Source organism: Battus philenor, unplaced genomic scaffold (assembly GCF_028537555.1).
Source record: "Battus philenor isolate CCGP_79_NKW_IND1 unplaced genomic scaffold, ilBatPhil1.0.hap1 SCAF_22, whole genome shotgun sequence".
Classification (NCBI taxonomy): domain Eukaryota; kingdom Metazoa; phylum Arthropoda; class Insecta; order Lepidoptera; family Papilionidae; genus Battus; species Battus philenor.
Window position 1 is genome coordinate 2,718,050 of NW_027181685.1, and position 24,041 is coordinate 2,742,090.

General features: G+C 35.7%; 2 protein-coding genes across 2 annotated transcripts; one reads left to right on the top strand and one right to left on the bottom strand.

The window, feature by feature from the left end:
* Positions 1–9,124: 9,124 nt before the first annotated feature.
* Positions 9,125–19,098, bottom strand: LOC137923694 (RNA-binding protein 28). Its single transcript, XM_068766935.1, has 11 exons — positions 18,657–19,098; positions 18,217–18,333; positions 17,496–17,759; positions 17,063–17,233; positions 15,823–16,003; positions 15,556–15,733; positions 14,302–14,464; positions 11,926–12,031; positions 11,168–11,332; positions 10,445–10,544; positions 9,125–9,732 (listed from the first exon to the last, which is right to left on the bottom strand). Exons 1-11 carry the CDS (start codon positions 18,925–18,927, stop codon positions 9,235–9,237), a joined length of 2,214 nt encoding a protein of 737 aa, XP_068623036.1. The 5' UTR covers positions 18,928–19,098; the 3' UTR covers positions 9,125–9,234.
* A 276-nt stretch (positions 19,099–19,374) lies between these two features.
* LOC137923767 (protein arginine methyltransferase NDUFAF7 homolog, mitochondrial) lies at positions 19,375–22,887 on the top strand. Its single transcript, XM_068767034.1, has 6 exons — positions 19,375–19,842; positions 19,917–20,057; positions 20,585–20,704; positions 21,641–21,901; positions 22,174–22,365; positions 22,679–22,887. The coding sequence occupies exons 1-6, from the start codon at positions 19,420–19,422 to the stop codon at positions 22,859–22,861; spliced, it is 1,320 nt and encodes a 439-aa protein (XP_068623135.1). The 5' UTR covers positions 19,375–19,419; the 3' UTR covers positions 22,862–22,887.
* The last annotated feature ends 1,154 nt before the right edge of the window (positions 22,888–24,041 follow it).

Sequence of the window (24,041 nt, forward strand, 5' to 3'; positions counted from 1 at the left end):
TACAGCCTGTCCAAAAGTCAATGGTTTTGAAAATAATAACTTAATTAATGCGCAAGAAAATGCGTCTCTACATGTTAAAATCAATTATCATTTGCTATCTGTCCATGTACTGCGAGAAGTTATTGATTTGTCAGATTCCAACAGAAGAAATTAATTTAACCCTTAATAGCCTAGAGTTTCAATTTTGATACCAATCTTTTAAACCGAATGTTCACATTACTATTAGTTTTTTTAATAGGTTGGCTGTACGAATTTTACTGTTGTATAATATTTTTTCCAACGAAATTAAAAAAAAAACTATATTTTTCCCTTCATCTAGACACTCAAGCAAACACAGTAATGTTAAAAAAAACACTTTCGTAAATCAGACTATAAAGGGTTAACATATTAGTTATAAATAGATACAGGATGATTTATAGGTGTAAATTCATGTGGGATTCTTTCTAGAGTCGGAATGTCTTAGGATTAATGATAACACGAAGCCCAAAGTGGAAGTGTGTATATTGATTGAATTTTATTGTTTTGAGATGTTTTTGCTGTTGCTAAGGCTTTTACAGCTTCATCGGAAATGAGTTCACGGAGCGGAAGGATAAGTGAACTATACTATAAACTAAAGAATACGGGTTTCCGAACTTACATTGCACACTCTCATGGAGGACGAGGCTTTCCTGGTCGTTTCTGTATTGCTGATTGTGTAGTGGGTGTGAGGATTAGTAGGCAGCGTAGACCACTTGGCAATCTAAGGAAGAATTCAGATCCGTTCTTGGATCGCCCCCGTTGTTCGCGGTGGCGGCGTCGGGAGGCCGACGCAGTTTACGGGACGGGCGGTGGAGAGTGTTATGATTTTGTGCATCGCACGCGTTTATTCGTGTGGTGACCGCTTGCTATCGCCGCCTTACATATTACACTGTATAATAACACTACACTAAGACTATTGTCATAAATAGTGTAATTTACAATCAATCTGCTTCGAATTTCAACTTTAGGTTCAAATATAAAATCAATTTGGCGACAAAGGCACTTTGATGTATACCGAGAAATCGAGACTCAACACATGTATCTGAACCCGCACTGACACACGAAACGCAACCGGGAGTCACCAAACGGTGCACGGTCCTCACAGGACGGGCAAGCCCGTGCCAACTACGCTCCAGCCACTAATGTATTCCACTTCACGTCACTGCAGAGTAACACCGATAGCGAAACACCTAGATCCACCTAGGAGTCCCAGAAATCTAGGTACAGCTCCCATATTAAATAAGCAGGTGAACTCACTGTCTCAAGCATATCGGCCTCTACCTAGGATACCCAGTCCTACCCAGGAGTCCCAGAAACTCAGGCACGGCTCCAATGTAAATCCGGTAGGCCCGTCGTCCCAGGCTATCATCAAACACGGCCGGATCACAGATCCGGAAGGGTCCTCCACACTCGCCCCTGCAAACCCGCCACGAACACCATCATCTCAACACGGTCTTTAAGCTATCTCTCGATATACATGATCTCATAATACAAATCAATCTACCAATGGTTTGTGCAACTTACCCGGGCGAAGGGTAAGTACTAACCAACCGTCATCGTGCAAGAATCTTACCACGTGAGGCCTGTGACCGTTTTACCAATCAGTCACAGCACAACACGTCTCCACCTTTGCACTTCTCACGCGCGCACTCCGTGCACCAACACATACTTCACCAACGCATGTTAATTACTCCTCCACACGCGCATACTCCGTGCGCCAACACATGTCTCACTAGAGCATATCGTATTCTCCTTTGCACGTGCGCACTTCGTGCGCCCATACATGCCTCACCAACGCATGTCCTCTTTAACCTGAAAAATACTCCCTCCGTCTTCCTGAGTAAAATTCGATCTTTCCAATGACATTTCGTTCTCCCGAATATAAAAATTCGTCCTCTCAAAATAAATTCGGTCCTTCCCAGGATAAAATTCGGAATTCATCTTTTTTTCCATCTTCACAATCTATCATAAAAAGAAGTAAAAATCGCATTACGATTACACATTGTCAGGGTGACAAAAGAGGTTTAATACATTTAATTATACTAACCACGCGTTTGAAAAATCGTACTGACCAAGAAACATGTCCTTGAATTCTTTCAAGATGACTTGGCCTCTTCTCCAACCAGCAATAAGATCTTGCTTAGTAGCAGTGCCATGCGGTAAAACCAGACCTTTCGTTGGCTTTAACTCGATACATTTTCCCAACGACAAGAAATCAGCTGGCTTCAAACCATATTCTAGATCAGCACCGACACAAGCTAACGGTCGTGTATTCACTACAGCCTCAACTTCTTTCATCACTGTGAATAGTCTACTCTCATCAAATAAATGCTTATCTAGTATCGTCCTCTTCAGACAGTGCTTTACTACGGCTACCAATCGCTCGTATACTCCGCCGTGCCAAAGAGCAAGTTCAGGCGTAAACCTCCACTTGATTTTGTTTTGGATGCGGTAATCTCTCGTCAGAACTTCAGACGTTAACTTAAACTGTAATGCGTTGTCTGACAAAATCAAGGCTGGCGCCCCTCGCGTAGCAACAAATGTTCGAAAAACGAGTAAACACTGTTCGGCAGACAGATCTTCAACCACTTCTAGATGGATCGCTCTAGTCACCAGACATGTATACAGACAGATCCATCTCTTCAACTTTCCACTATTCGATTTCACGAAAACTGGGCCAAAATAATCCAAACCAGTATAGTCAAAAGGTGAAGAATAATTTACTCTCTTAGGCTGTAACGCAGGTGTGTTTGGAAGCTTTTATGGTCCTCTACCGTGTCTAACACACCGAGGACAGTGTTTTAAAACCTTGCGAACTTGCAATCTGCCTTTAGGAATCCAATACTTCTGCCGTACTAGGTTCAAAGTATGAGATACTCTAACATGGTAGTTCTTGACATGGGTTTCAGTAATTATCTTCACAGTGAAGTAACAATCCTTAGGTAACATGATAGGATGCTTTGCGTCGTATGATAGCTCGGTGTGCATCATACGGCCACCACATCTAAGTATACCATCGATGTCCATAAACAAACTAAGATTCCTCGTCGAGTTTCCTTGCCTTTAACCTGTACAGGAAAAAATTCAGTTTGAAGACGCTTGATTTCCATAATCTCAAAATCCAAATTAACTCTTGGAGGCAAGACATCGTCACTTCCTCCAGACCCTCCGCCACTGCAGAAAAGATGATGAATGATTATTCCGTTTTGAACCTCACCACGTGGTCGCTGCGGCCACACCTCGCGTTCCTTAGACAGAAAGGCAGGTCCTTGCAACGACAAATCTTATTTCGAGGACCATAACTCCGGTCGCGTCGCGATGTCTGCAGGATTTCGGTTGGTACTGACGTAACACATTTCAACGTCAACGAGTTTCTTTATTTCGTTTACTCTGTTCGCTACGAACGGCTGAAGAAGTTTGTTCGACTTGATCCAACTAAGGACAACCATACTGTCAGACCATAAATATTGTTTTTTGATGTTTAATTCCAATGTTTTCTTTAAATATGTCAATAAACGACTACCAATAAGAAAACCCAGTAATTCGAGCTGAGGTATAATCAAAGGTTTTTTATTCTTCGTATTTGATGTACGGACTACTTTGACACACGACTTCTTTTCCTTTTCCAAGGGTACTATTCTACTTTTTGACATCGAAAAAGAGATTTTTATTTCACGTCCATTAGAACTTCTCAAATAAGCGACAGGGGCATAACAGAGCTGTGACGAATCAGTAAAACAATGCAACTCGTATGTCGTATCCTTTTCAGTTGCTAACTGCAGTGCATATCGAGGTACTTTCGGTTCATTGACCCTCCTTAAATCAAACAAAATATTTTTCCACATTTCCCCAACAATTGAAGGAAGAGGTGTGTCCCATTTAATATCTTGTTTCCAAAGCTCCTGAAGGAATTTACGAGCTGAAACCACCAATGGTAAAATAAAACCACACGGGTCATACACAGATGCTACCACTCGAAGCACTTCTCGTTTAGTCACTTTAGAAATATTCTCACAGAAAGTGTCGTCCTTAGTAGCTAAACTTAATAAATCATTCGAAATGTTTATCATTCCCACGCTAAACCAAGTAATTTGCAAACTTGTTTTGACAACATGAACATCATTTTATGTCCAGTCTCTAATGCTCATGGACAAATCTTCACAAACTCTCCGAGTTTCTTTATACAACTCTAAAGCATCAGTGGTTGAATTGGCTCCTGTTACAATATGATCTACGTAAAATTTGTATGCTACTCGTTTCATAAGACTGTCATTTGTGCTTGAGACATGATGTCTGATCACAGCTGTTAGCAGAAACGGGCTTGCTATGATTCCAAATGGAACTCTGCAGAACCGTAAGTGCAGAAGATTGTCATTACTACTACTTACTAATGTCCTTCAACCATAGAAACAGAGTGACATCTCTATCGTCCTCCTGCAACCCAACTTGTAAGAAAGCCTTCTCAACATCAGCTGTCAAAGCAACCTTGTGCAATCTGAAGTTCAGTATCAATCCTACAAAGTCTTGTAACTTACATGGTCCTCTGTACATGCACTCATTTAAGCTTTGTTGATCTCTTTGGTCTTAGCAGAAGCATCATGGATAATGCAACCTCGCTTCCCAGTATGCTTAACCATATAATGTGGTAAATAATGCACAGGAGCAGTACCAATTCTCATACGAAGATCTTCCGTGACTTCAATAATATTAATGTCAAGTTGCTCTTTCAAAATAGATTCATACTCCTGCAAAGTAGAATGATCAATACGTTGCAGCAATCCTTTCAATGTACCATATGCCAAGCCATAATTCGTAGATAAATTTGGAGGATACTGCGTCCAAGGCCATGCTTATATACAAGTGTCCTAAATTTTGGATAGCCTCCTCTTCACGGATCGTTTTAACAGAATCAGTTATCCCAATGTTCTCAAGCGTCCATAAAAATTGAAGATCCTAATTTTTTAGAGGCAAATCTGGAGCAGTATATCACACACTATTTGAAGTACACTGATGATATGTGAGTACAGTAAGAACGTGACTCTTTTCTTTCTCTTCAGCTTCAAGACGTTCAGACAGAATCCAAACGAAATCGGTATTAATGCTATACAGATTTTTATGAACCTCAATACGATCAGTTCTTATAAACGAGAAATAATAGTCATTTCCCAACAAAATATCTACACTATCTTTGGCTGAACCATCATCAGCAAGGATATCTACTAATCCATTGTTCTGAATTTTAGGCGCTGGCAATCTATCAGTTATGTGAGGCACGACATTCAACTGAAGAGTAATTTTGATGTTCCTCTTAGTTTCCAGAACAACATCAACAGCTGGACTTACGGTTTGCTTAGGCTTGTCATCACCAAATGTATAAATCATTAATAAATCTTCTCGTAAAGGTGTTATCGACAAACGTCTTACTAATTTACTGGACGCATAGCTACCCTGGCTACCTGTATCCAATAATAATCTGCATGGGTAGTAGGCTTTATTGTTTTGAAGCGCCTTCACGGTTGCCGTCTACAAGAAAGGCATATGCTTTTTATTTATAGCCTTCACAAGAAAACGTTGGAGAAGAGGTCATAAAACAATGCTCTTTACTGGCTTGCTGCTCTTTTTATAGCCTTCACAAGAAAACTTTGAAGAAGAGGTCATAAAACAATGCTCCTTACTGGCTTGCTGCTGTGGCTTACTAGACCGTTGTCTAAACGTTTTCCAAGGACTTATGTATTAGCAATGTGGTGTTTCTCAAAGCAATGGAAACATTTCTTATCACACTTATCAACAAAATGATCAGTCTTAAAACAAACATAGCAGCGATTTCTCAGCCTCTCTTTACGCTCTTTAATGCAAGTCACTTTGTCACAAAGGTCGCTGAAATGGTCACCGTTACAAAACACGCAACACTTCTTAGCATGCAGAGTACCGCTTAAGTCTCGAAATTACGCTTCCTTGAACGAGTTGATTGTGGTCGTCTGTTCCCTTGCAGCACCTGCTTGCCAACTTTACTAGTCTTAATATGTAGGAGTTGTGTAGATGTTGGGGATTTTGGCTGAAGCTAGATGTTGACTGTTAAATAACCTTAGATAACTTCATAGCAGTTACAGTTTCAGCTAAAGCCTTCCCTATGGTCGCTACTGTTTTTTGTGGTGTGCGCAGACTCATTTCATACAGAACAAGTTCTGGGAACTTACTTGTTATGATACCACGAAGATGATTGTTGGAAATGTCCTCACCTAAGGATTCAAGAACGCGTAGATGCCGTTCTACTGCGTCCAAGTTCTGGCGGCATTCAGTCGCATCATGAGAACATCTTTTCAAATTTGCAATGGCATTATAGTGGGCATCCACAATTTGCTCTTTCAGACCAAAGCGTCGCTGTAAAATATCAACGACCACCCTATAGTTCTCATTTGTTGTAGCTAGATCTTCAACGCATGCCAAAGCGTCGCTCTTCAAAGAATCTAAAAGGTACGCCTACTTCTCAACATCTTTCAGGAGTTGACAGTCAATATTTGCTTGGAACCTGTCCCAAAATTCAGACATTTTAGAACATCACCACTGAATTTAATCAGATTTAACTTGGGTAATCAATCTAGCGTATGGTACAGGACGGTCATCTGACACATCTAACTCTAGTACTAACGCCTCAGCATCTATCTGGTCTTTAAAATTTAATTCGTTCAGCATTGGAATCGCGTCCATGTTGGACATTAAAAAATATACCTCATTCCTATAAAACTCTAAAGCCTTTTTTTTCGTTTCGGTGCGGGAAAATCTCCCGGTCAGAGATCGCCACGCGGTCTTCCCTCGCGCCGTGCTATTTTTTCGATAGCCCGGCCCGGGGTATGCGTGTAAACGCTACCCCCGAAACCCTCGTGGTGCTATCACGATGGTTCAAGACCACGTCGAACCATCGTCCGCCTCAGAGTCGCCGCAGCTAGTGGGAGGTTAGGGCCCCCACCCTAAACTCCCGTGACTCCGAAGGCCCCATTTATGGTATTCACCGAAGGGTCGCCGCGAGGCGCATCCCTGCGCTGCGACGCTGTTCGCAAGACAGGCGGGATCGCTCCAACGACGCGTGTAGCGCATAGCGCTCTTCCGAAAGCTTAGCGCGCCTCGCCGCGAGCGCCCTGCGCCGTTCCTGCCGTCTGACCGCCTTGAGCACTCGGTTCGGTTCGCCACCGCCGTCCCGGCGGAGGGTGCGGACTCGGTGGTAGACCCTCGCATCCGTCTCCGCCAGATTGTCCAGGGGCGAGAAGCGCGCCAGGACTGTCGCCGCCTCGAACAATATCGTGCGATATCCGCGTACGATCCGTATGGCCATCCTCCGCTGGACGCTGTAGATCTTAGTTCTACAGTGTCGAATCGCAAGCCTTCTTGCCTACACGGGCGCCCCGTACAAGGCTACGGACCGTACGACCCATGTATAGAGGCGGCGGACTTCCTCCTTCGGTCCCCTGAGATTAGGCAGCAGTCTGTGCATGGCACCCGCTATCCTCTCAATCCGGGGGACGAGGCGATCAAAGTGCTCTTCGAAGCCCTAACGACTGTCCAGAGTGAGGCCGAGATACTTCATGTACCGCCCCATCGTGACATCGTGCCCACCGAAGCGAACGCGCGAGTCGGGAGGTTCCCTCGTTAGAGGCAACCGGTAGAACCATAGCGCCTCGGTCTTGTTTGGCGCTATTTCCAACCCCAATCCGCGTATTTTAGCGACGACGACTTCCGTCCCAAGCTCGGCGAGCTCCCTGGCCCTCTAGAAGTTGTCCCCACTGGCGACCACCAGGGTGTCGTTGGCGTAACAAACAACGCTCACGCCAGCGGGGAGAAAAACTCTAAGGCCTGCTTCAGCTGGGCCTTGATCTCAGTAAAATCTTCAATACAGACTCCAACACCTGAAGTAACTTTAGCTAGCACCTCACGCGCTACGCTACAGCATTCCGATAACGGAGTTGCCTTCAGTTGGAGTTTGTTGCGGATTAATTGTTCCATGTTTTTTATAAGATCGTGGGAACTTGCCGTCTTCAGATACTATATATAATCGGATAAATCTAGTAAAATCGTAATAAAACTAGAACTACTACCACTTCTTTAACTGCGTCACGATTTTCACACAAATTCTCGCCAAACTTACATGCGTCTCCGTGCCATAAATATAATAAAGCTTTTTTTTTTCGTACACGGTAAGTCAACTGTTTTAGAAATATAATAATCAATTCAAAGAAATTTTCATAGGAAATAAGTGACTGCAAAAAACAATTTAGAACCAAACGCGAATTTCAAAATAAGAACTGCAAACAAACTCTGCGGTTCTTTATAATGCACGTTTGTCATTTTTTAAACGGTTTTATTTAGTTCGACCCGTACGGAATTTATTTTGATCAAAATTAGAAATTGAAATTTAAGCACCTTCCCGTTATCAGATTGATCTGAAATTTAGTACACACATTTAATTTAGATGACAATACAATATAATAAAATCAATAACATTATAAATCTAAGATGGTCGCCGATACGAAATGGCGGATTACATATTTTTCCTTAACCCCCTCAATATGGGTATCAAATGAAAGGGCTACACTAGTAAAACACGATGATTATGTCAAAATTTAAAATTCAAGATGGACGCCGTTCCAATATGGCGGACTAGGTACATATTTTTCCACAACCACCACAATATGGGTATCAAAAAACCGTTTAACTTAAAAGTTTTTTAAATGTATTTATTTCTTTTACGTATCTCTACGCCGATGCGAAATTTCATAAATCAAACGAAATGATAACTAGGAGAATACTAATAAATGAGGTTTTAATCTTTGGTTGGTTGCGATCGCATTGTTATTCTTATTATTCGTTATTTTATGTAATTAATTCTATATCGCCTTACTTTTTTAATACACATTGTTTTTGTACTGTATTTTAAAATATTTTTGGACAACTTAAAATTGAAACATAAGTATAATTAGATATACAGTTATAAGGGTTTTCATGTTGTAAAAGATTAAAATTACTAATATATTTTTACTACCGTAAAACTTATTTATGTTTAAAAATAAAAACTCTCGGGTGCTACGACTTGTTTTTTTTATATTTAAAATAAAATATAACAAAATTTTATTTATGTGAAAGGTAGAACATGGATTAAAATAAATAAAATTATTTTAATATTATCGTTTTTTATTTATTCCTTAAGAATTATAAGGAATATATTTATTGTGTATTTTTATGTTTTTTTCTTCTACTGTTGGTTTTATGTTTGTTGATTTTCTGCTTTGGCAACTTTATCCTCTCGCGGGCCGCCATTTTGAGACGCCATGTACGCTTGTTCTTTTTCTTTTCGTTCTTCACATTTTGTCTATGGATCTCCGCTTGAGCGCGAAGTTTATGGTTATTCCTCATTTTGTGTTGACTTCCCTCCTTTGCCGTCAAGCCAGTATATTCACCAATGTCATTATTATCCTTTGGCCTTCTTACAAACTTTCCGGGTGCTTTCTGTTCTTGGAGTTTGTTCTCGAATCTACCTTTTTTAACGTAGCTCTCGTCTGGTGCTCTTTTTAACTTCCTCTTCCTATTCCTGCCCATTCCGCCATTTTCAGAATTCTCTGTTTCTTTCTTAGCGAGTGGATTGTTTGCTATTGATTTTTCCAATCTCTTCTTTCTGGCGTTCAACGCTGTACGATCTTCGATCGAAAAGGAGACGATCGGTCTCTGTGAATGAAAAAAAAAACCAACCAATAAATAACAGCTGTCATGCATCTTTAAAGTTTATAAAAAGTGTGGCTATAATAAAGGGCACTTTGGTTTTTCAAATAATTTCCTGTTGCCAAAGCTTCAAGAGCTCAAAGGATGAGGTTACTTGTCACACTTACTAGCGTAAAGGAATAGTCGTTATAAGAATATTTCCAAGAAAAGTCGTTTCGAAAAAGGATGACATTGAGAGACTACTCTAAATATGACTCCTTGTGATTTTATTATGTAAACATCTCATAAATAAAGTTTTCTGTAATTCTCCAAAAACACTTTTTGAATTCCTAGTTCCAACACACAAATTTGTTAATTAACATAACCCAAATAAAAGGATGGGGCGAAGAAAGGGAGATCAGGTGTGAATGGCATATAAATAAATGGTAAGAGAACGAAAGAAAATGAGTAATAGAGATTGTACAAAACAGAATAGGAGATTGATAAGAAAACAAAAACTGAAAAAAGTTTAAATTAAAATGCGATGAGAGGCCACAAAACGGAGCCACAGAAAAACGGTTTAAACTTGCAGGCGTGTTCTTGTAAACCTTCATTGTCGTTTGAACGAATGTTCTCGAAGATCTGGAGGCCGACACGACTATATAATTGACAAAAAATAATTTGCATATATTTGCAAGTGTCCTTTATTATGGCTCACCCTATAAATATAAAATCTTACGTTATTCCTATCTATTATGTCCGGATTATTGTTCAGTTTTCGTAAGCAAGCCAGAGCGTCTTCATGGCGGGTGAACATCACAAAACCGTACCCCTTAGACCTGGAAACAAAGTGTATCTTAGTTAGCCTGAAGACAGTACTCTGATAACTCAGTCAAACTAAGGTAGTAATATACAGGATGATTAAGTTATAGGTATATAAGCTTTAAAGGAGGTTAATTGTATAGCTCATTTGCTCACAATTAATGTATGGTATAACCTATACAAAAATCAGTGGTATTAGAAATATTAAATAACACAATGCGTAAAAATAGTTACATACAGTACTCTGCGATAAATATTGCACGATATTTTTTGGATACGTACAGCACTATCTCTGTCCCACATTACCTATATGACGTTTTGTCAGTCGTTGTATTTCGTGCAACAGAGATAACGCTGTACGAAGCCGAAATTAGCCGATTGTCTCTTTCCAAAGGTCCATGTGCAATATTTATAGCCGGGTACTGTACTGATTGCTTGAAGTTTTTGATTCCAAAAGTTTTAGAGTGATCACTTTATACGGCAACTTCATATAGAACTAATGCAACTTTGAAAGCCTAATGCTGACAAACATGCTTTATGTTCCCTCAAAGGTTTTACACCCACAACCAATCACCTGTATACATTACTGATAATGCCTTTAGCCAGGCATATTTGAAAAAAAAATTAAATATATACTTACGGATGCTTCCCAGAGCGATCGACAGGGGCTCTGAGGTCGCGCATAATACGAGCTTCTCCGATGATGGCGTTTTTACCAACGGCGCGCTGGCACTCCCGCCGCAGCCTGTTGTCGTCCCACTGTTGGGGTAGGTTGGCCACCACCAGCCGGTAGCGAGATACGAATCTGTTTACGAAATATTCAAACTTAGAAATCCAATATATCATCATTTAGGCTGCCAGCCGTCTATTGCTCATCATAGACCACAGATTACTTATTTTTCTCGCCAATGAACAAAGAAAAAATAAGTAAATAGGTTGTTTCCATATGTCATCCGCGAAAAGTAAGTTTCTAAGAAACTACGGGGACAGCTTCAATTAGATATAAATAGATTAAATAAAGAACTATTCCCAAAGTCTACTTGCACATAAACAAGTGTAGTTTATCATCTCGCTCGCACATTACCTTTCTCGCTCATTCGCATAATGGGATTCCATAATAAGATAACACTTCTGCTTGCGTTTTTTACTTATATTAACCACTTAATTATTAATTATTAAAAAATTTAAGTGGACTATTTTAGTAACACTTGCAAGCTCTACCAGGGACCTTTGCTGAAAATCAGGACTGTAGTAGGCTTCCCATTGTTAGTAATCTTATAATATCTCAACAGGCTTCTTCATTTCTTTCTCTTTTACTTCTAAACTATGCATTAAAAAACTAAATACCTGCCTTTAAATCAGTTAACATTATTTTTTATCTGTGCTACAAAATGTCACCTGTTCAAATTCTTCAACATCTGTGTCTTGCTTCGCTCCAGAGCTAGTCTTTTCGCCATGTCCGAAGCCGAAACTCCTTCTGCCGCCTTTGTTCCGGCGATGATTACTGTTGACCATTCATGAGATCACATGTTTAAAAAAAACTTTATTCCCACAAAAGCAAACAATCGGGTGTATAGTTTGGTCATTGTATAAAATAATACAGGGTGATTGATTTTAGGTACAAATCCTTTGATGGCTTTAACCCTTAATTAGGCGCATGGGGTCAGGGCCACTTGAAATTCAAAAAATTATGGCTTACAGTCTTCAGAGCGTGCTAACGCTCTTTCTAGCTTCCTCACTCCCCCCGGGGTACGCAAATTAGTCACATCCAGAACATTACCGCATGTGCATGCATTGCTGTCCTTTAGAGAGCTGACCCCATGCGCCCAGTTACGTTCCATTTTTTGGCGAAGGTAAGTTTTTACTTTTGTGATTTTTTTGTGTTTATATTAGTATATTGTTTACTATTTATCTTTATATGTGTGTATTTTGATACGGTATGATTTCTTTATGTATTTTTGAGTTTTTTTCTATGCTTTTTCTTTTTTTTGAATTGAAATGCCTAACGACAATCAAGTATTGCAATGGCTGGATGAAGTGCTTGATGAAGAGCAAGATGTTGCTGCTTCGGATTCGCAAGACGAAACTTTAAATAATGCTGTCACTGGTAGTGCTCATAATTCAGAAAGCGAAATTGAGGAGTCTGAACATATCCAAGACATCCCTGTATCAACGGAAGATAATTATTTTTTATCTCGACATACTCAGAGAAATGGCCCGAAAGTGAAATGGTGTAAAGTACCACCATCGAACGCAGTAAGGACCCGAGCACAAAATATTATTTTACATTTACCTGGAGTATAAACATATCTGGCATCAACGCATTTGTCATACACGAAGCTAATACTGGTAAGACTTTGACAAATTCAAGACCGATTTTTTTGAAGAAAATAGCTGCGGCACTTGTGGAAGATCACCAAAAACGTCGCTTACAACTACGTGCTGTACCAGCGACAACAAAAAAACGGCTCCATGAAGTTTATAATGTGAACAAGGCGGTTTATCAATCGACAGCTAAGCGCGGGCGCTGTTCATCATGTCCTAGAAAGGACGACGAAAAAGTGCCAACAAAATGTTACAAGTGTCGTAAATTTATTTGTCAGCAACACTCAAGGATTTACTGCGTCGGATGCAGAACAGAAGATTCCGCTGATGAGGCTGAATAAACTTTATTTCTTAAGTTGATCTCGGCTATGCCAAAAAAATTAGTTTAAAGAGAGGTTTACTGTTTTTGTTTTTTTTTTAATATTTTTAATGTCATAGTAAGTATTTGTTTCTTAAAGTTAAGTATATTAAAGAACTTTATTAATTACTATAAAAATCCATTAAGGTTTATTCCTTTTTGATACTCATTTCCCAAAGTTTATTTGGGGTCATTTAAGACCCCATGCGCCTAATTGAGTGATTTTCTTAATGCGCCTAATTAAGGGTTAATGTGTACGTCAATGGGACACCCTATCCAAAGATTAAGGGTTTCAGAAATAATTAATAATGTAATGATGATATAGTAAGAAAAAGCGTTATTTAAATTAATTATTGTTTACTAAATATACCAGCAGACTTTATACTGCTAGAAGTTATTAGCATGTCACATTCCAGTGCAAAAAATCAAACATCACATATTTTAAAATGATTACTTTATACATGAATGATCAGAAATATGTGTAAAAGCTTAAAAGGTTTTGCTGTCAAATAAGCTACATATCTATATATTTATATACATATTTTTATACACACACTATTTATATGTATATATAAATATATATACATACATATATACATGATATAATAGCAAGTACAAGTGAAAAAAATATTTAATGTAGCTGTCAATATATATATATATATATTGTGTGTGTGTATATATAGCTCACTTTATTTGAATTAATATACCAATAAAGTTTTTGCACCTATTACCAATCAACCTGTATTGCATGTAATTTTCCACTATTAAAATGTTTTTTTTTTCAAAAATAAGATTTTCTGTTACATTTTCTTTCTATTCTATTGCTGTGATCATATAATTAGTGTATAGTTATTCGTTTTTATTTTTATAATAATTTTTATCACTGTTTACATATGACTAGTTTCGCAGGAACCTTAAATGGGTGAATTAAGTTGCTTAATACAAACAAAACATTTTAGCTCAAAAGATGACCATATACCAATAAATTTTAAATTTATAGAAGCTTAACTTGGTATTGAAATATACATTTTTAATTATTATTTCATTTAACCTATGTACCATATTAGTATAAGTTATGTCTAAACCATTACCTCCTTCTTTGACGAGATATAAATTCCTATTGTCCTTAGGCTGTTTCTTATCACCCTTCTGCAAGTTCTCACGTTTTAACGCAGGCTTGACCTGCATCACCTGACCTTCCACGCGTAACTGATCTGGAGGTAAGGCCAGGAATTTGTCCGCATCTTCTTGGTTCTGGAAAAAATATTTTTAAATTATTTACAATACTGAGTATAAAACGTAAGCCTTATTTCATAATTAATCTTCATCATCATTTCAGTCATAGAATGTCCACGGGTGAACATAGGTCTCCCAATTCAATATCCAACAGGACAGGTTGAAAGCGACCAGCTTTCAACAACAACCTTAAGGTCACAGGGACTGTACTGTAACATAATAAAATAATATAACCTAATAATTCAATCTGCTTCAGAAAGTTCATGATTATTTTGTATTTCTGTTTTTAGCACACGGGTAAGAGGGCAAATGCATGTATTCTTCCGGTACACAACTGTCATTATTACATTATGTATGTTTCCATATAATGTGGACATATAAAAGAAATAATAAACAATTAAAAAAATAACCAGTGTTTTTATTTCGAGCTATGCATTCACTTCATTAATATGAAGAATGAGACATTTTTATAACTGAAAATCCATTTTTGAGCAAAAAAATCTAACGAAAAACTCTCTATGTAATGATAACAATATAACTTTGAAGTTGCCACAATAACATAGTAAAACGTTGACTTAAATTAAAATTTGAGATAACCACATTAATATTTGAAATATTAGACTTTGTAATAACAAAAATGAACTAATCTAGAAATTAAATATTATAGAAAATTTATTATGATATACACTTTCAATAATAATATTTTTTATTATAAAAAGTTACCACAAGTTATTCTATATACTTTCACAAAATTTTAAATATTAAATTGTCTACCTTCTAACCATTTTGATTATTACCACAATAAAATCACTTAAGGGCTACCACAGAAATATAAAAAAAGGTGAATTCAAAATAATTTAGGTGTTGCCTAAAAAAATTCATGAAGGTATTTAAAAAGAAAACTTTGGGGTTGCAACAACATATTTTATAAATTTTTCACACAATTTTCAATAGAAAATTAATTATAAATGTCATCCATTCAGATGTTTATGATGAACTAAATCTTATCTGTAATTAATGGTTTTGTAGAAATATAGCATTATAAGCAATTTCATATAAAATACACTGAAAGGCAGAGCTATTAAATATATTTAAAATACACAACTTACCACAAACTTAACAAATCCAGATCCCTTTGAATGTTCTGTCAGTTTATCAATGCATATGAGTGCATATTGTACTGGACCTGTTTTCTCAGCAAACTCCTTGAGTTGATCATTATCAATGCTGAAAGGTACATTGGTTAGGAACACGGTGAGACCATCCTCAGCGTCATTAAGTTTTATGCTGGAAACAAAAATTATATCATTTCAATGAAAATTATTATTTTTTATAAATTGAGTTCTAAGAAATATATTCATGGGTGACTAACTGACCGTTTCCTCTCAGCTTGCTCAGTTGTAATACTTCTGTCATCATCATTCTCATCCCCATCTTCATCAACTTCAGAATCCTCTTCATCGCTTTCCTCATCATCATCATCATCAGCTTCAGAATTAGCATCAGAACCATCATCTTCATTGCCGCTATCATCATCGGAGTTGTCCTCAGACTCACCTATTAAATTAAATTGAAAGAAAATTGATCATTATTATATATATCTACATTATTTAAAGAATTTTTGGGTTCATATTCACATTGTTGTTGGTTTATTATAGAACACCAAGATAATGACAACAATTCATACACAAACTTATCTACATATATGTGGGTAAACAGCTTATAACTGAACCAATTATTAGGAGAAAATCTAAACATATTATATTATCAATAAGTTATTGATCGATTTGTATTTCTTTTACGGTCCAGTGTTGCAAGAATCATAATATAATTATTTATCTTTAGGATGGAGGCAAAGGTCAGAAAAGTGTTACAAAAAAATTAACAAAAGATCGCCATAAGGGAAAGATTTAATAGAATTATTTGTGGGCATAAACAATAAAAAAATTTAATTTCAAGATTATATACAAAACATGCAATTTTTTTAATCTTAACATATATATATATATATATATATATATATATATATATATATATAGATACATAATAGCTATATTAATTGATGGTCCATCTTCTGCAGTTCACTAGCATTGTTATAAAATGCCATACTTATTAAAAAAAATGCTCTTTGGATAGTGGCTCCTAAAGCTCTTAATGAGATAGACAATAAGAGAAAGAGAGTGAAGTAAGATAAGTTAGCAGTTTTAGTTCATAAGTCACAACTTTTTTTTTATTAAGTTGACTAATAATTACTAATACTAAAGTCAGCTTTAATGATGTGTGTGTAGGCTTTCACTAGGTAAACCAACATAGTTAAGTATTAATCGTGGAATGACATTGGATGTGGGTAACGCAAGACCAGACAGGGGTGATCTTTGAGAGAAAGCTATGCCTTGCAGTGGGCGTCCATTAGCTAAAAGAAGAAGAATTATGTGTGACATTAACAAGAGCATACCTTCAACTCAGCATAAAGCATATATATTATGTAAGCTATAATACCATATACAAAATAAACTGTAAGAAACAAAATAAAAGACCTAAATGATTAAGGCAATTAATAATATAACAAGTTGTTCTAAGTTGAAAACTATCAAGAGAAGTATATTAAATACATACTTTTAATCTTCTCTTTAATATCTTCATTAGAGATATTCAAGGGAGCTTCTTCTTCGGCATCACTGTCAGAATCCTCTTTTTTCACTTTCTCTTCCATCTCTATCTGCTGACTGACAACATGCTGCATATATTTATCCTTTGCCACCGCCCAATCCACAGATATTGGTCGCCCTGAAAAGTTTTTTTTTTATTTATATTATACATGTGTTCATGTAATTCATAGATTTCTAACAACACCAGAAGCTTTCTCTTTTAGACTCTGGACCTTTACATAAGGTTATAGCAGGTACAAGTGAATAAAATATTTAATGTAGCTGTCAAAATTACATAATAGTGTATATAAAATCTTAATTAAAAAAGAAAAATCCTTTCTTCAACAGATTACATATTTTATTCATGTGAAGTTGAGTTTATAGCCTGTATGTTTACTTACCCAGAAATGGTTTCATATTAGTATTCAGAAGTGCCTTCTTTGCCATCGGAACATTTTTGTAATGAACAAATGCACACCCCACCAGCTTCCCATCTGGTTTTTTCAATAGTTTCACCTCTAATAGAGTTCCATAAGGTTCAAAATGCTCTTTCAATGACTCTTCTGTGGCTTTGAAGGATACATTACGTACTATGAGACGTGCATTCCTGTTAATTCTAACTTTATTCTTGTCTTCACTTTCAGGTATTAAGATTTCTCTCTTTACTGTAGAAGAAGAAAAATTAGATGAAGAATAATTGAAATAAATAGTTAAATAATGTTGAACAAAAATCAGTAATTACTCATAGATGTCAAAAGACAGAATGTCAGGTATATCATGGTCTATTTAAATTTATGATAGCAAATAAGACGCTTTAAGAGACACCTCTCCTTATATCTAAAGTTGTATGTAAAGTCCACAATAGTTGTAAATGAACAGGACTTATGAAAAAAAAAATTCAAATATAACATTAATTTGAAAGTATAGATGACCCTGCGACCTTAAGGTTTTGAAATAGAGACCATACTGACAAGCACAGCATAGCACATCCTCCCTCAAGTTTGAAGATGAAAATGTAAGGATTGAAAGAGGCTATGGCCTGGCCTATTGCAAGTCTATGGAGAAGCATATACTAGTGAACATCCTCAAATATTTTTAAATGATTTTGATATAATGACTGACCTTCTTCAAAATCACTTGAAGGCGCATTATTTTTCTGCGGCTTTTGCTTAACCTCTTGGCCATCTTGATTGACATATTTATGTTTGGGAACTGCCCATGATACAGATATTGGACGACCTGTGAAATCAAATAAATATTAAGACACATTTTCTATGAAGGAATAATATTTCAGTTGTTAAGAGATTGGTAATGATATTAGATATTATTAACAATGGATATATGGATGTATTTTTAATCAAAACTATACTTGGACAATGCTTCGTCATATAATAAATGAAGATATAGTTTTTCTTTCTCTGCTAATTAGCATTAGAAAAGAGTTACTGTGTGGTTGTTATATCCAAGGCAATCTATTTATTTTTATGTCAGCCCTGATTGTAAGTCTAACCATTTACCACTATAACATAAATAAAAAAATTATAACAGTTGAAAGAACTTGCCCATGAAAGGTTTCTTATTTGTAGCAGCTATTGCTTTGTTCGCCATAGGGACGTGAGTAAAATGTACAAAACCAGACCCAACAAGTTTTCCATCGGGTTTTCTTAATAACTTAACCTCTTCTACTGTGCCGTACGAGGAGAAATGTTCTTTCAAAGCCTCCTCTGTAGCTTTGAATGATATATTTCTGACAATTAATCGCGCGTTCTTGTTAACTCCATCTTTGTACTTCGTATTACTTTCAGAATCCATCATATTTTCGTCTTCAGACATTTTTAAACAAGTATTTCAGGAACTTTACGAATACGATGTAGAAACACGTGTGGTTAATAACATTAGTTACATATAATAAAAATGTATTTAAACTGTCAATATCTTAAGAATATTACGGCAATTATATTATAAACTAAGTCACAAAAATTAAATTTATTAAAGTTTTGTAAATTATCATTTCCAACACATGTTTTTATAGATTTTGCAGTCTATAATGACAGTACACACATCTGACAGTTTGTGACGTTTTGAAATCTCGTTAAAATTAAATATTTTTAAGTTATCACGTAGCCATTAAAACTTTCATAATTAATTTTTAAAATTCACATTTTTTACGGAAATGAAATAATATTATTTTTTAAATTTATTGGGAGATGCGCATACGACAAAAAGAAAGTATCTTTTTAGATGAGTGGCGTAGTACTGTCAGTGTCAAGTTATTGACAGTGATATTTAAATAACCAAAAATACATTTATTATTGTTTTGCAAAAATGAACTGTAGGCATTTATTTCGCACTTTTAATAAATCAGTAGTTTCGACTACTATTAGTAGACGTAGTAAAGGCTACAAAATAGTCAAACGACCAGATCCGAGTACTTTAAAAATGCCGGATCCAGGAAGTGCACCTAGTTTAATGGAAATAATTAAAGAGAAGTTACGCTTAAACGGGCCACTTACAGTGGCGGAATACATGCATATTGTTGCTACAAATCCCACTGAAGGATATTATATGAAAAAAGATGTAATAAGTCAAACTGGAGACTTTATAACATCCCCAGAGATTAGTCAACTCTTTGGAGAGATTCTCGCCATTTGGTTTTACGCGGAAACCCAGAAAATGGGATCCGGAAAACCACTGCAATTAGTGGAATTAGGACCTGGCAATGGTACATTAATGGTTGATTTTCTTCGGGTAATTTCAATGCAATTTTTTATGTCGACCATTAAGAAATGGAAACATAATAATGTATTTATTAATTTAATTAGGTACTCAATCGCCTAGGTTATAAAGCAGGAGATTTGTCATTGCATTTAGTGGAAATATCAGAAACTATGCAGCTAGCTCAAGCACGAAGGCTGTGTCTCACCCACAGATCCACTAACATTGAGCTTCCATATAACTATGAGGTATGGTTATGAATAATCTGATGTAAATATTGCACCTTTGTTTGGCCCGCATGGGCACCTAAATGTGTTTTGTGAACTTGGAGCATTGTTGTGAGAATCCCATAAAAGGTGAAGGCATACATCTCTTGCTTGAGACCATCTGTGGTTGTATAGCATTGATAGCAAAATTGCTTGAACCAGATGATGCTGAAGGAAAAACAGTCCACGACAAAAATCTATATTTAAATAAAGTATTATGAATTTTTCCTAAATAACTGATAGCCTGGTGGATTAGCAAGTCAAATTGGCAGTGGCCACATAGCCCATAAAACAGATGGCCAAGGGACTTTAAGGTGGAGACAGTGGCTTCCAACTGATCTTACTGTCGCAGTGGAGGCCCTGCAGCTAGAATGACAATGAAGTAAAAGAACAATAAATTACATTGATTTGATTTAAAAAAATTATAACTATTTATTTACATTCTACAAAAAAATATTCATAGTCGATTCTGGAAAATAGCATAATTTATTGTGATTTTATTATTACAGGGTGAAACAGCCAGTGGAATAAAAGTTTACTGGTACAATGATTTGAAAAAGGTTCCCAATAATTTCTCATGGTATATGGCACATGAGTTCTTTGATGTTCTCCCAATACATAAATTTAAGGTACTATTTTAGAATAAATTTTTAGTAACATAATGATGCCGACTTTAAAGCCTATATAGGTCTTCAAATTTGAAATGGCAGTTTTATAAGAATATAATAAAATAAATATTTGAAAATGATATAATATTTAAACACAATATGTATTTTACAATAATAAGAAAGAATCCAGAATGGGATATATTAAAATCAAATTAATAATTGTGTAAATATAAAATAAAACAATTTTGTTTTGTAATTTTAAACAAATATGAATTTGGAATGCCAAAACAAAAATTTTAGTGGAATGTGGCCAGTATTGAAAATTGTCAACTTTATAGGTCACCACGGTACATGTGGTAATATCTATTAGTAATAAATGTGAGGTTTTACAATGTTTCTTAAGTGAGTTGTATATTTAATGATATTTATAATGTTATAATAATATTATAAAACTTATGCATAAAGGTTGCTTAGTAGTACATGCTTGTAGCTGTCAAATTACTACAATTTCATGTTTATGTGGTGTAATATTTTATTTATTTATAAATATGTAGCTTTAATTAACTAGAAAAGCAAACATCATCACATTTTAATTAAATTATTTTTCATAATCATTACTTAGGAGGCAATGCCAGGGAAGTTATATTATTTTTAAGTACCCCCAATATTTTTGACTATAACAGTATTATTAATATTCTATAAACTAGTGTCAAGCAGCAGCTTTGTTAGCAGCAGTTTACATTTGAATAGTCCATAAGAGTGCTAAAATCAGCTATATTTTTTAATTGTGCTTTTTCCATCCCTCCCAGGGGTATATGAATTTTTACTTACTTCTCAAATATTATTCTATATTTTGAAAAAATGTATTTAAAGTATCTGGTGAATGATGAATGGGTGATGTCTTTTAAATGTAAAAATTACATCAAATGTTAATGATTTAATTTAAAATGTTTATAGAAAACAGAAGAGGGTTGGAGAGAAGTCTTAATTGATTTAGATGAAAATGGAAAACTGTATTACCGTATGTCAGGTAAAGAAACTCAATCAGTGAAAGTTCTGATCCGTCCTCCCCTTGATGCAGGAGACAGAACTGAACTTGAGATCAGTGCGAGGAGTTTAGGAATAGCCAGGCAGTTGGCGCAACGTGTTGATGAATATGGGGGTCTGGTTTTAATAGCTGACTATGGGCATGAGGGAGAAAAGGATGACACATTCAGAGTAAGTACACTGCTAGTGTTAAAAATATTTTGATTATTTTATGTAAATATGATTTATTAAAGTTAATTCAAAAGCACAGATAAAGTACAATGATTTGGTACATACATTGAATTTAAGCCCTGTCCAAAAATTCTTACAGTCTGTGAAAAAATGTTGCAATGGAATCTTGTGCAATTTTAAGTTCAGTAAACTTTTCTTCAATAAATTTCCTTATTTAGCTTGAACCAGATAAACGACCGTTTTAACTTCAAGTCTTTATATTCCTTCAACAGGCATTCCACAAACATAAGGTTGTGGATCCCCTTGAAAATCCAGGTGAATGTGATCTTACCGCCGATGTTGACTTCAGTCAACTGAAGATAGCAGCTTCAAAAACACCTGGTGATGATAATTATGCTGTTGTAGCTGGGCCAGTGCAACAAAGAGTCTTCCTAGAAAGGCTGCAAGCTAAAGCTCGATTACAGGTAATTTGGGCATAAAATAATTGAGGCTACACAACTAAACTATAGTAATTAATTTATGTTATGCCAAAGCACTAAAAAAATGATCAATAGGCCGGCGTCTAAGGGCCATTGCAGAAAGAAAAATATATAGTTAACTTTAAACATGCTGTTCAGAAAATTATAAACACGTATTTCATACAAAAAAGATAAAAATAGATGCTACATATATAGGGTATATGTATATAGGGTATATTTTTTCACTATAATTACAGTGTGACGGTTAAATAAAATATATAAATAATACTTTTCATTAATATTCATTTTTCAATTACAGGTGTTATTGGATAATGCAAAATCCGAAGCAGAAAAAGAAAAGATTCAAAGCGCTTACGAAATGCTAGTTGATCCAAAGCAAATGGGGGAAAGGTTTAAGTTTCTAGCATTTTATCCATCGTCAGTGGGACCTATTTTAGAAAAATTTCCGCCCCTTGGATTTGTCAGTGATGTTGATAAATGATAAACCGTCACACAGTGACAATTAGCTTAGCCATGTTAATTATTTAAATATATTACTTACAAATAAAACTTTTTTTATTCACCGTCTGATTCGTAATTCCTTTTTATTTATTTTTCTGTATAATTTTAATGTAAATTTAACTATTTACAAAATTGACATTGATTCTTTTAAAGCTTTTAAGTTGTGAATAGTTATACTATATATTACCGAGGAATACTTTCGTATTAATAATACGACATGTTTTTGAGTTTTATTGTAAACCTTTTTGAACTGAAATCTTGTTTATAGCGGCGTAAATTCTACTGGCAACACTTCGCAGTCGAGTCGATTGTCTGTGCTGCAGTCGATTGATTTGCGTATTTTTATTTTTGTTGTGTTAAATCGTATATTTGTTGTATTATTACAAATATAAATCATCCTTCGTTATCCTAGGTGTTTAATAAATTTACTAAACCTGCTACGATTATTTTCGGAGAGCAGGATCTGTATTCGGAAATTTATCCAATCACGTAGTGATGAAATGTCAAAAAATTCTGTGGATTCGTGCCAATGATTAACAAACTGTAGCTGATGTGAAAATTTGTTATTTGTGTGATTTATTAAAAACTGATGCTATCTAAAACTTCTAGTACGCTTTCAGACTCTGTAAATTTGTTCCGTGAAAAGTTTTCAGTTAACTCCAACAATCCAGTTGGATTGAATGATTCTACAATTTTGAAAGAGCGAAGGTAAGGTGTTTTCTTTTGTTACGTTATTGTCTTACACCGTCACGCGTACAATGACTTTATTTCTCAGTGGTATTGCGATACTGGTGTTTTTATTGCAACGCTTCCTGTACATAGATGTAGTTATTATTTATACATTGTTTCAAATTTTATCGATTGCGCGAACTCTTTACTTCAGAATTCTGCAAATAACGGAAATGTTTTGCTATCGTAATTTTTTAAAAACCTCAATTATTCATTTCATCTATTTTTCGTTGTCTCGTTTGAAAAGTGAGTCCCAGTAAGAATCCCAGTTCACCTTAATTTTTTTTTATGATTTTGAGCCAAAGAAATATGAAAAAGTAGGCTTTATTTTATTACAGATTTGTGAAAGTAATGCATTAATTATATTCTGAACTATTTATGTCCTTTGCAGTGCTATTAAGAATAGCGGTTTCTTGTCATTCTGGTGTATT